This window comes from Cryptomeria japonica, chromosome 5 (assembly GCF_030272615.1).
Source record: "Cryptomeria japonica chromosome 5, Sugi_1.0, whole genome shotgun sequence".
Taxonomy (NCBI): Eukaryota; Viridiplantae; Streptophyta; class Pinopsida; order Cupressales; family Cupressaceae; genus Cryptomeria; species Cryptomeria japonica.
The window spans coordinates 188,271,012-188,283,407 of NC_081409.1; the positions used below are offsets into that span (position 1 = coordinate 188,271,012).

At 36.0% G+C, this 12,396-nt stretch overlaps 1 protein-coding gene across 10 annotated transcripts in view; it reads left to right on the plus strand.

Moving 5' to 3' along the window:
- The window catches only part of LOC131060881 (uncharacterized), a 73,891-nt gene that overhangs the window by 41,963 nt on the left and 19,532 nt on the right, over positions 1–12,396 (plus strand). For 7 of the 10 annotated variants that reach the window (XM_057994297.2, XM_059221317.1, XM_059221318.1 and 4 more), the window contains one exon: positions 25–318. The exons of 1 other annotated variant lie outside the window; for it this stretch is intronic. In XM_057994297.2, the coding sequence (XP_057850280.2) occupies positions 25–318 (294 nt within the window). The remainder of the gene's footprint in view (positions 1–24; positions 319–12,396) is intronic. 2 more of the 10 variants (XM_057994304.2, XM_057994305.2) reach the window with 1 other exon arrangement.

Here is a 12,396-nt window from a genome sequence, read left to right on the forward strand (position 1 = left end):
GTCTCTGTTTTCTTTTTGGTGCAGTCTTTCCCTGTAATGTTCATGACTAATTATCTCTCAGGGTCACAAGGTACGGTGACATTTGAGGATAGTGACAGGCTTGGATGGACAGTAGAGTGGTGTGCATACATGCAATCTGGGCGTAGGCTTGTGTTCACCAATGGATGGGCCAAGTTTGCTTCTGATCACAATGCAAAAGATGGGGATGTCTTGCTTGTTGAAATCTTGAACCCTAATCGCTTTAAAGTTCAAATTTTATCAACAGAAAGTGGCATGTGCATTAATGAGAATGCCCTTAAGGAGAGGGCAATTACTCAGGTTAGTTGTGTGGAAATTTTAGTTATATGTACTTGTAGAATAGCTTGGGTCCAGACTATATTGATTTCCTTGCCATTCATAAGAATAAAAGAAACTTAGAATTTAGCTGTTCTATTGCCAGTGAAAATAATTTTGCTGTTGAAGAAGGGATTATTCACAGGTTCTCATAGAATAAAGTTATAAACTTCAAAAGTACACAAATCAGTTTAACAATTAAATACTTTTGAACTGAATGGTCAAAGATAGCTTGCTTCCACAGAAAATACGAGTGTAACTTTTGATCTCTCCAGTTGGTTTTTGAAAAGACATGAAGATGTGTGGGTGATATTTGGTATGCATTTTTTTGTTATGGAAATTGCACAAGTAACCTTATTGTCTCTGACATTCGTATATTTCTTCTATTCAATCAAAGATACCTTTCTGGGTTAGAGAGTACAATGTCAATCTTGAAATTTCTCGAATTGGTCTTTAGAAATAAACGAAGATCTATGGGGGATATTTTGTTGCCAGGAAAACTCAACTTTCTTGACAGATGATCCAAGGAGTTAGGTCTCATTCTCAAAGGATATCCTCTCAGTCAACTAAATCGAATCCTAACTAGATTACCCTAGCCCGAAGGAAGAAATTGCACCTGTCTTAAGAAGTCTATGTAAATTTGTTTATTACCTTTGGCATTATGGTCATGATAATGTTGGCAGATAGTGTAGACTTCAAGTTCCGATTTCTGTGTTGTTGTCAAAGCAAATTCTCTTCATCATCTGTTGGCATAATTTTGGATTGTGATCAATTGTGTCAGAGTGTTGAAGCAACTCTCTCATAAATCTATTCAATATGCCATGCATTTTGGTTGTGGAAAGTACCTGTTTGTGCTCAGACAGTCTTCTTAAGTTCTTACAATCAATCTACAATATATAGAACCTTAGGAAACATGATATTTGTTTTATGGATTCGATGGATATGGTGGTGCAGTTTGTTTGGCTCTATCATCATTTGTCAAGTCTGTAAGCTGGCAAACATGATCTGCTTCCTTGAGAAAACATCTAGAGGGTTATATATAACACACTTTTTATTCTTGTTATTTAGGTATATAAGTGTAACATTAAATATATAATCAACTATTTCTTTCAGCAGCTACACTTGTTCTACAAACCAATGCTAACTAAAGAAATATAAATGAAAAATCTTAAGAGTTTAAATTTGTGTGTGCCAAAGTCATATTTTGAAATACAGTTAAGAAATGTTTCAATCTAAGATGAGGAATAGCATTTAGATGTATGAAAATCCTACCTCATGTGCTTGATGATAGCTACTGGATATCAAAGAACTCAAATGTAGTAAATGGAGAGGGCACCATGTCCATTGAGATTCAGTGATGTGAATTACACTGAAGAATTTGTTGATAAGAGGTGGAGTAAATGTTTTTAGTATGCATGTTAAAAAGATCTAATTATGCAAGTATGAGCAAACAAACCATTTTTGATATCAAAACAATTGAGATCACATGCATTGTCGCTTAACACAGACCATTGGTATCAACTATCAACTACAAGAGCTACACCTAGAATAACAATAATAAGGAGTTCATAAGTAAGCTTACTTCCACCAATGGTACAAATTCAAAACAAAAATGGTTTGTTTGCTCATACTTGCATAATTAGGTCTTTTTAACACTGACGAATTTGTTGATAAGAGGTGGAGTAAATTAGATCTTTTATGGGATTTTTCATGGTTAGAAATCTTTTATTGCTTAGGTGCTCTTCAATTTTGAGGTGGCAAGCCACCGATGAACTACATACAAATGATGGTCTAAAATCAAATTGAAAATAGCTCAACAAATGATCAAAACATGTGTCATGTTTGCTGTGTGCATAGACATGACATATTTCAATGATCAATCATAAATGAGCTACTTTGCTATTAAGCCAAATTATGTCATGTAAACAGTGGGCTTATGTGCTTAGGAGTTTTACATTTCGTCACATAACGAGACATCACTTATGTCACATGCTTCCCTTTGAGTAGGAAATGAGTGGTTAGCATATCATACTGTCCTCATTATAAATAGGGGTTTCCCCTCATCGTTTGCACTAAGCTATTTCTAGTATTGTGGAGTACTTAGCCCATATTTTTAATTTGAAGTGCAATCCTTTACTTATTAGATCTGCAAGTCTCCCCATTTATCTTAAGTGTTTTGTATAGTGCTGCCCCATATGAATGCAAGTATGCTATAAATATGGTTTCTTCCCTCATCTTTTGTATTAATCTATTTCCAGTATTTTCGATAAGTACTTTTACCATCTTTTTAGATTTGAGGTGCAGTCCTTTACTTTTTAGATATGCAAGTGCTCCCATTTATCATACACTTTTGTGTAGTTGCACCTCTTATGAATGCTAGTGTGCCATACTAGGGGTTCTCTCATCTTTTGTATTGATCTATTTATAGTATTTTGAAGTACTTTAACCGTATTTTTAAAATTTGAGGTGCAGTCCTTCACTTTTTAGATTTATCTTACAATTTTTTTATGTTTCTGCCTCTAATGAATGCAAGTGTGCTATAAGTGGTATCTAATTAGATTATAAACCAATCCCTTTATGTCATTGGAGAGTGGTAAGAGTAATTTATTTAGTTCAAAGAAGAAACTTTGTGAACTCTTGGGAATTTTTATGGGTGAGAACAAAATTATTTGTTTCATCAGCTAGAAGAAGATTCTTCATGAAGATAACAAATCATCATGTGTGGGATGACCTCCATGAAGATGAAGATGTGCTACATGGAGAATGGGATGTTCTATATTACCATAGGTGATATAGAACAAGATTCTTCATGAAGATAACAAATCATCATGTGTGGGATGACCTCCATGAAGATGAAGATGTGCTACATGGAGAATGGGATGATGACTCACCACACGTGGTCTAGTATGGGGATCTTCATGAATAAGACCATGAGGAGCAATGAAGTGTGGAAATAATTTAGGATAGAAAAAAGAAAAGGAAGGAGTTAAATTGGAGGAAGAGATGGAAGACGAGAGTAGTGAAATGAATGAAGTTTAAATCTTTGCACTGAAAATTTCTCATCTTCTTTCACGATGTGACTAATGTTCTTGTTGGTATTATTATAAGATGGTTTGAAATGAAGAGTCACAGCCATCATTGGAAGGACATGCATAAATATAAAGTAAGGAAAATGGGCTAGATGCATGGAAGGGCTTTGCTTCACCCTATTTCATGGTTTCCAAATTCCTAACATGCAAACCCTACAAGTCACTTGGATGGAATGTTAAAAACAAAGAATAATTCATTTGGAAGGTTTATGGTTTAGACTTCAGACCTTGTTATTTATTGTAGAAGTAATTTTGCGGAAGACCAATATTAGTTGCTGTTCAAATTCTTATTATTCCTATATTATTCTACACCTTAGTTTATTTGTATGTTTTTTATAGTGAATTTTCAAATGTTATTGAGGAGGTTTTGGGAGGCCAAACGACATTATTATTTTCAAATTGGATGATGTCTTTCCATATTTTTAAATCCGTTAAATGACATACTTTTGAGTCTTGATGAATACCATAATTTCCATATGTTTTAATTTCATTTTGCATCCAATATTCCTTGCACATATTTGAAAGTTTGAGATCGCTAGCTTTGGGGATATCGTTTTCATGGGAGATGGTATATTGTGTAGCTAAACAAAACATACCTTATGATTTAATGTAGATGAGTTAATTTGCTATTTGTTTAGTGACCTTATTGTCTTTAAGGATTTTTATAGTTCGTTATGTAAAAGAACACGTATGAGACAATATGGACACAAGATAGGTGAGTTGTGGTTAGGGTTTCATGGCCTCTTATTATAAAAAAACTTTATTTTTCACCCTCATCTTATGTATCAATATATTTCTAATATTGACGGATTACACTTTTGGAGAAGTAATTTGTATATTTTGGATTTGGAGGTGCAATCCTTAATATTTTGGGTTTGTGGGTGCTCCCATATATTTTATGATTTTGTATATAATATATGTATTAATGTCACAATATTATGAGGATTTCAACTATAATCAGTCTATTTCTAATATCAATGGAATTATACTTTTGGAGAATTATCTATTATTTTGGATATGTTAGTGCAATATTTTACTTTTTGGGTTTGTGGGTATTTCTTATTATTATTATGAAAACCGATATATACAAAGAAACCAAGCAAGAACATGAGATCTTGAAAGAGAGATACTTATTGGATATATTATTCAAAGAGCATTAGTTATTTTATAGGAAAGTGACAACATAAACCTTATAAATCCTAGGGAAGTTGTAAATATTTAGTTATTTTAACTTCTTGTAATAATTTGTCCCTCATGGAATTGGGCCCCATGCTTTGGAGGGATCTCAAGTTTCCTTTGATGACGCACTATGCTGCTTGGAAATTGTATTATGATGGGTGTAAGAGAATATTGAAGATGAGTGTTACAAAGTGGACTAGGGACATCATCTTTGGCTACTAAAGTGAATCCATTAACCGTACAAGGTAAGCTGGTTGTGAAATTGTAATTGGCGATTATTCATAGAACTCTTGCAAGTTACATTGGACCCCTTTGGTCTTAAGGGCAAAGGTCATTGTTGGGAGTTACATTCTTTGGTGTGCAGCTTGGGTGTGTGTTTTATGCGTGTTAGTAAAATTTCTGGGTATCTTCCTTGCTGCCCAGATCTATTGCAGCATGTTTCAGTGCATTTTCAGACATGTACCATCGTTTCTATTCATCCAATCAAAGTAACATATTGTCAGTTTATAGCCAGGTTGTTGAGTACATGTTATCTGGCACCTTCGTGAGGGTTTTTTTTATCATCAACACTTTTTACGGCAGTACTTTTCTTATTAGCACTATGTAACAGCAGAGACACTTGTATTTTTGTACTGTTGTATGTGAGCTAGCATTGTAACATTGGATGGTAGTATTGCTAGTGTGATTGATCTTGTGTATTGTTGATACTTACCCCTCTGATTAAGTGGTAATACTGTATTCACTCACTATTGGATAAGTGGAAGAGTTGTTCTTTATTTTTTCATTGAATAAGTCTCTGTTTTGGTTGTTACTCACCCCATTGAACAAGTGGTTACATTTGTACTAAGCTTTCCAACTGCATAAGTGGAAGTGCCCTCTTGTTTACCCATTGAATAAGTGGATATTTGAATCTCACCCCGTTGAAGAAGTGGTCGGGTGCTTTCCTTTTTCAGTATTGTATGTGCGCTCCATTGAATAAGTGGTGTTGGCTAGCTTGCCGCCTAGCTCTTTCTCATTTCAATTGCTGCAGTTTAGTTTTTAATGTAATCCTTTCACTGTATGCTCTCGACTTGACCATCCGAAGATTTGGGTGATCAAAAAATGGAATGGATATTGCATTGTAACTCACTTATAGTCGATGTAAATTTCAAAACAAAAAAAAATATAGGGTGGTTATTACATTGACTATAATTTGAGTGAAGATTTTTATTGGAAGTAGTGGACTCTACATCGTACCATAACTCTCTTGTAGAGATTAACACATTGAGTGTGTTTTTGGGTTTCTTGTAAAGGTTTTCCCAAGGCATATTATGTGGTCTTTTATTGTTGCTCTATGGAAATTTGTATAGGATTATTTTTACTTGCATTGTTTCTCTCATTGATTTTCTTTCATTTGGTATTAGAGCTAGAGTTATTGCTTAGATCCATGGGAGGAGAGGCTGATATATTACCTCTTGTTTGAGTGGGAGCGTTATGTAGGTGAGCTCGTAGGTTAGTTCTTTTGCTTAGTTTGCTTTGCTTGGTAGTAGTTTCTTTAGTCTTTAACCTTTTGCTTGTGAGAAGATGCAGTGCCTTTGTCATCAGGATGTGATCAAGTCAGGTAGTCTAGCACCCTTCTAGACTAGTTTGGAGTCTTCTCAGTTCTATGTGATAGTCAGGTTATAGGTGAGAGATGAGTGAAGGAATGAACTTGGAGTATCAGTTGTTTTCCTTGGATTTCCTTTGGATTTCCAGAAGGAAATTCAAGAATAAAGTCCTCACCAAAGGCAAAATGGGCATCGTGATGAGGCAAAGCATGGATTCAATGCTCAAATCAGGTTAGAGGTGAAGTGATTAATCAATCTTTGACCTTCACAAATTAATGACTTGAGGGAAAGATGAGCAATCAAATGAATAAGATGAAGTGCTTGATGGAGATCAACCAAGGTCTAAGAAATGATGAAAGAGGAAAAAAACTTCCCTCACCTCCCCAAATCCACGACCTAGGTGGAGTTTTTCCTTGACATGTTGAAATCCACGACCTAGGATGCATTTCTCCTTGGATTGAGGAAATCCACGCCTTGAGCATGAAGGAAGCAACGTGGATGAAGGAGGAAAAGAAGAAACATTGCTCATTTACATCTTTAACTTTGAAAATGAAGATCAAGCAAATGGCTAAGTGATGAGGAATAAAGGTGATTGATGCAATCAACAACTTGAAGAAGGCAAGCAATTTCTTCCCTCACCACCCCAAATCTGTGGCCATCTTAGGAAGAACTTCCCTTGCTGGCAAAAATCCACGGCCATCCCCTAAAACTTCCCTCACCCCCTCAAATCCATAGCCTTCCTTGCAAGATTCCTTTACCCCCTCAAATCCATAGACTTCCTTGCAAAGTTCCCTCACTCCCTCAAAACCCCAGTCATCATGACATCTTTCCCTCACACTCCCAAATCCCCGACCATGATGAAATTCTTTCCTCACATGCTCAAATCCACGGAAGTCATTTGATCTCTTCCCTTGCCAGCCTTTCAAAATCCATGACAGTCTTGGCGAAGGGCATTAATTTGTCTAACACTTGGTAGAAACACCAATCAAACCTCTAAAAGGTGAAATCTCAGACTGAAAGCCCCAATCAGACCTGGAGTGAGTGAAATCAGTAAAATCAGACATGGGATCATAACTGAGAACATTATTTCCCAAGTGAAAATCAGTCATTTCCAGATCTAAGTGAAGGTTTGAAGGTATGATTTAGGACAGTATGGAGCACTTTATTTACGTAGTTCTTGATTTATATTTGTGCTATTTTCAGGTTGAAGCTAGAAGTAAAGCATATAAAAGGGAGGAAGTGAGGATGGTACAACAATGAAGGGGTCGAGGAGGTTCAATCACATGGAGAGATCACACTTGCAACATCAAACAATGCAATGAGAAGGAATTCAAGTATGACAAGAAGATCCAAAGAAGAAGGAATGATGGTGAATCAAAGAAATATAACACCTCAACCTAGCAAGTGGAATACGCCAACATCAAGTTTTGATTCAAGGATGGAGGACTTCGGGCATTACAACACGATGATTGTAATCATCATGTGAGAGACTCCAATAATGCAAAGAGTTGCTTTACAATGAGGGATTCCACAAAGATATCAAGACATACAAAGCCAAGCATGGATGGAGGACTCTTCAGTGCAATGAAGAATAGTTCAACCACATAGAAGATCAAGTTACACAAGTGGCAAAATCAAGAACTAAGACATGAAAAGATGCTAAAACAATCTTGAATTTCCTCTGGAAGTCCAAGAATTGTTGCCAGTACAACAAGAGAGTAATCCAAGACGAAGGCTTCAGGTGAAGGGATTCAAGATCAAGGATAGGCGAAAGGGATTAGGTCGGATAAAATGATGCAATTTGGGAATATCTTCCACCATCATCTCATTCATCACGGGCTTGGAAATGTTGAGTATCAAGAGGTATGCCTCAATCACCTAGACTTTGTGATGGTCTCCAAGATGAGCAAGCCGAGGTCAAGGCATTCATCTTCAACCCAATCACGTCATTCCAAGTCAAGGCATCCAGATTCAAGGCACCTGACTCATCTAACGAGGAGGATAACTACCACATGTGGAGGCACAAAGTTTGATGTACCTAACTTGATTATTTATTGGTCAACATTCAAAGGACATGTGTCCTAAAAAAATGTAATTTAATCATTTGTCAAGCATTAAATGTTATGTAATGGGTGTAACAAACCCTAATTAGGTTTTCTATATTTCAATCTTGGCCATTGATGTGGATTTGATCCTAGCCACTCAATTGTATTGAGAGCACTATATAAGGCTTCACTCTCTCATTTGTAAAGGTTAATAGTTAGTGAGAAGATAGCAGATCATTATTAGTTAGAGTAGAGTAGGAGATGTTAATTTTGTGGATCAGAATTAAAATTTATCTTCTTCTATGTATTATCTATGATTGAATTGTTGTATAAATCTGATTGTCTTCTTTTATGTTGCAGGAGAGGGGGAGCATTTTTTTATTTCAATATCCATTCTCACACATTTCATTTGGTATATGTAGTGGGCTGGGTACGGTCAAGCGATGCCTTGACTGGCCATGTCTTTTGGACATGGCCGATCAAGACATCACTTGATCGTGCCCCCTCACGATAATAAATGTTTGAATGAGAGACTTCATTTATCTCTCATTCAATCATTTATCTTACCGAGGCTATCATGCATTAACACTCCCTCTTAGCTAGGTAAGATAAATGTAAAAGGTAGTGGGAGCAATATTCATAAATCATATGATGCTTATCTTGGGACCATAGTTTCAAGATGTGAATTGCCTCTGTCGGCGATTCTATTCACAAACTCTTGAGTGGATTGCCTCTGTCGGCGATTCTATCCATAAGCTCTTGTGTGGATTGCCTCAGTCAGCGATTCTATCCACAAGCTCTTGTGTGGATCGCCTTAGTTGGCGATTCTATCCATGAGCTCTCACGTGGATTGCCTTAGCCGACGATTCTATCCATGAGCTCTTACGTGGATTGCCCCAGTCGGCGATTCTATCCATGAGCTCTTACGTGGATTGCCTCAGTCGGCGATTCTATCCACAAGCTCTTACGTGGATTGCCTCAGTCGGTGATTCTATCCATGAGCTCATGTGGGTTGCCTTTGTCCGCGATTCTATCCACAAGCTTTTACGTGGATTGCCTCAGTCGGCGATTCTATCCACAATCTTGAGTTATTGTAAGATCGTCACCTTCCAATAACCTCAAAAATACAAGTGGAAATCATTTGGAAGTCGTCACTTCCTTATGATTTACACAGGGCCCATAAAATAATTATTAGTATTAATAATAATAATCAATATTTACAATTTTTACCTCAGAAGTGCTCAATCTTGATTAGTAAGCTCCCTCTCAATCACAAGGTATCTTGAGTTTCTTCTAGAGAACATATTTTTCTGAACATACGTCTGAATTTCTGACTTCAGCAAGGGACACTTGTAGTTTAAGTTTGAGAGGACAAGTTCTTGCAATGTGGCCATATTCGAGACTTTCATGGAGATATCAATCTGATCTTAATCGGATCTTCCTTCAGGCGGTTAGGCTTTATAGAAGGAAACCTGGCTCTGATACCATGTTAATTTTGTGGATCAGAATTAAAATTTATCTTCTTCTATGTATTATCTATGACTGAATTGTTGTATAAATCTGATTGTCTTCTTTTATGTTGCAGGAGAGGAGGAGCATTTTTTTATTTCAATATCCATTCTCACACATTTCATTTGGTATATGTAGTGGGTTGGGTACAGTCAAGCGATGCCTTGATCGGTGCCCCCTCACGATAATAAATGTTTGAATGAGAGACTTCATTTATCTCTCATTCAATCATTTATCTTACCGAGGCTATCATGCATTAACAGGAGAAGGCAGAAATTGTTGCCAAGCTTGTAAATAAACATCCTTTTCATTGAATTCATGGTGGATAGTGGTGTTTCTTCTACATATTGCATGGTTTTTCATTGTATCCTCATGTTAGATGACGTTCATTGATTGTGATGGAGTAATGTGTGGATGTTGATAATTCCTTTGGTTCACACTATTTGTAGTTGGATGATTTTCAATTGTAGCGCATAGTTAGCTTGAACATTAAAATGTGCTAAGTTCAATTGTGTATATGTTTATTCAAGTTGCGCCAGTGTATTGGGTATTTGGATGAATGTTCACAATATGAAAACCTTCCATTTACCTTGGAAGATTGCATTGGTTTTGTGGAGTTGTTGGCGAAATGGCAAAGCGAAGCCTGATTTAAGGAATGTGTCTATCTTAGCATGATCTAGTACTATCATTGATCTGAGGAGTAGTGTAGTCTCTCTAAACCCTTATCCTTTTTATCTTTTTTTCAAGCCAAGTAAATTTCCACATTCCAGCCGCATTCAAGCAAGAGTTCAAGTATCAATGTAAGTTCCCCTTGTGATTCCAACAATATTACATCAACCACTGAGCTTATCCACACGTCAAGACCTAACATTTGGAACCTTGGAGTCACCTCAATTGATCACTTAGTTCAACATTTGAGGAGATTTTGTTCAAGAGAGGATAAGATACCTTGTTATTTTATTATGTGTATGAAATGCATAAAAACACATCAACATATGTCTTTTGATAGATCTAAGGTTAGGTGATAGGATTCTAGTAAGTGCTAGTCTAGTGTATAAAGAAAAAGTTACCCAAGTTAACAAGCAATGGATTAGAGGATCTTGTGAGGAACTATAAGACTTGTGAAACAATTTGGTCAGCAAATGGGCAAGATGATAAGATAATTTGGGTATGGTCTTTTCTAGCCACTTTCCGAGATGTGGCGATTGATTGGTATACAAAAATTGACAAAGCCTCTCAAAACACATGGGAGAGATTAAAGAAGGCCTTTGAAGAAGAGTTTAAGTTGCTTCATGATGATAATGAAATAATAGAAGTTTATAATACGAAACAAGGTAAGCATGAAAATATATGAGTTTATAATTGTAGATTGAGAATTACCTATAAAGTTAGAATATAAATTGGTTTGTAGTTTTAAGAAAATATGGTTCATCAATGGTCTACTTTTGTCTTTAAGAAAATCTGAAAAAATCTGAAGGTAGTACCACCCTCTTTTTAATATAGAAGCCTACAATATGACAATGGTATTGAAAGTGAAGACAAAATGTCCTTGAATGGCAAAAGAATATTTTTGCATCCACTAGCTGAAAAGTTGGGGGCCAAATGCTCATCTTTCCCAAATTTCTCCAAGTTTCCTCCAAAATTATGTTCACACCAAACCTGCCATCAACAATTGTATCGGTGACATTCCTTCCATGGGTCTCCATATTCACCACCGTTGGTTTCTTGTCATATAAACTGTCAGTAGCATTGGATCATCACTTGATCACCTGACATCAGAGGTTTAATTGTTAGATCTTCATTCTCACTAGATTCCAAATTAGTTGTTGCATGCATTGTCTCTAGTCTACTTCTGTAATAACTTCATGTGCGAATAAAGATATGCTTTTACTCCAATTTGGTATGCATTATCAATTCTATTCACTACTTCAAGTATTCATTCTATCATATAGGAAGAGTTAATAGAGAATAGTCATCTTCAGGAAAATAATTAATCAGCACAAAATTGTAAAAGTAATCATCTAGGCTTAGATTAGCAAAAGCCAATTAGCAAAGTTTTGCCTTCTCATCTGATATGATTCAATTGGATACCATCAAATTGATCCATAAATATTTTAACTTACTTGATATAGCTACAAATCCTCCTATAAGTCGTTTTACCATTATTTAGATTGTTGATAATGAGAGTGGAATATCCGTTAAGATATGGTTTCAAACTCTTGACTTAAGTCCCCACCTAAGCCTTGAGATTAGACCTTTAGCTTCAGTTGTATTATTCAAATTAATGCTAGTAAAATGAGTGCTTGGTGACATCATTGTACCATCATGACTTATAATGTGGACACCAACCTCAAACTAACTCAAGTTACTTTATGATGCACTTTCAAACTTCATTATGGCCTAACCACTCTTTGGATGACACCAATGTACAAGGGATTTTTTTTTTCAAACCTTGTGTAGAGAGTGATAAAAAGGATTCCCAATCATAGTTCAATTCCTCATAATACAAATCTTTTAGAGATTTGCCTCTTTGGACTTAGAAATATTAAGAGAAATAATGCTTCAGGTGCATGCCTCTACTATATCCTACTAAATTTTGTCCAGAGTCTTCTTCTTTGCATTATAGACCCTATTATGCCTTTGAAGCCACATGTT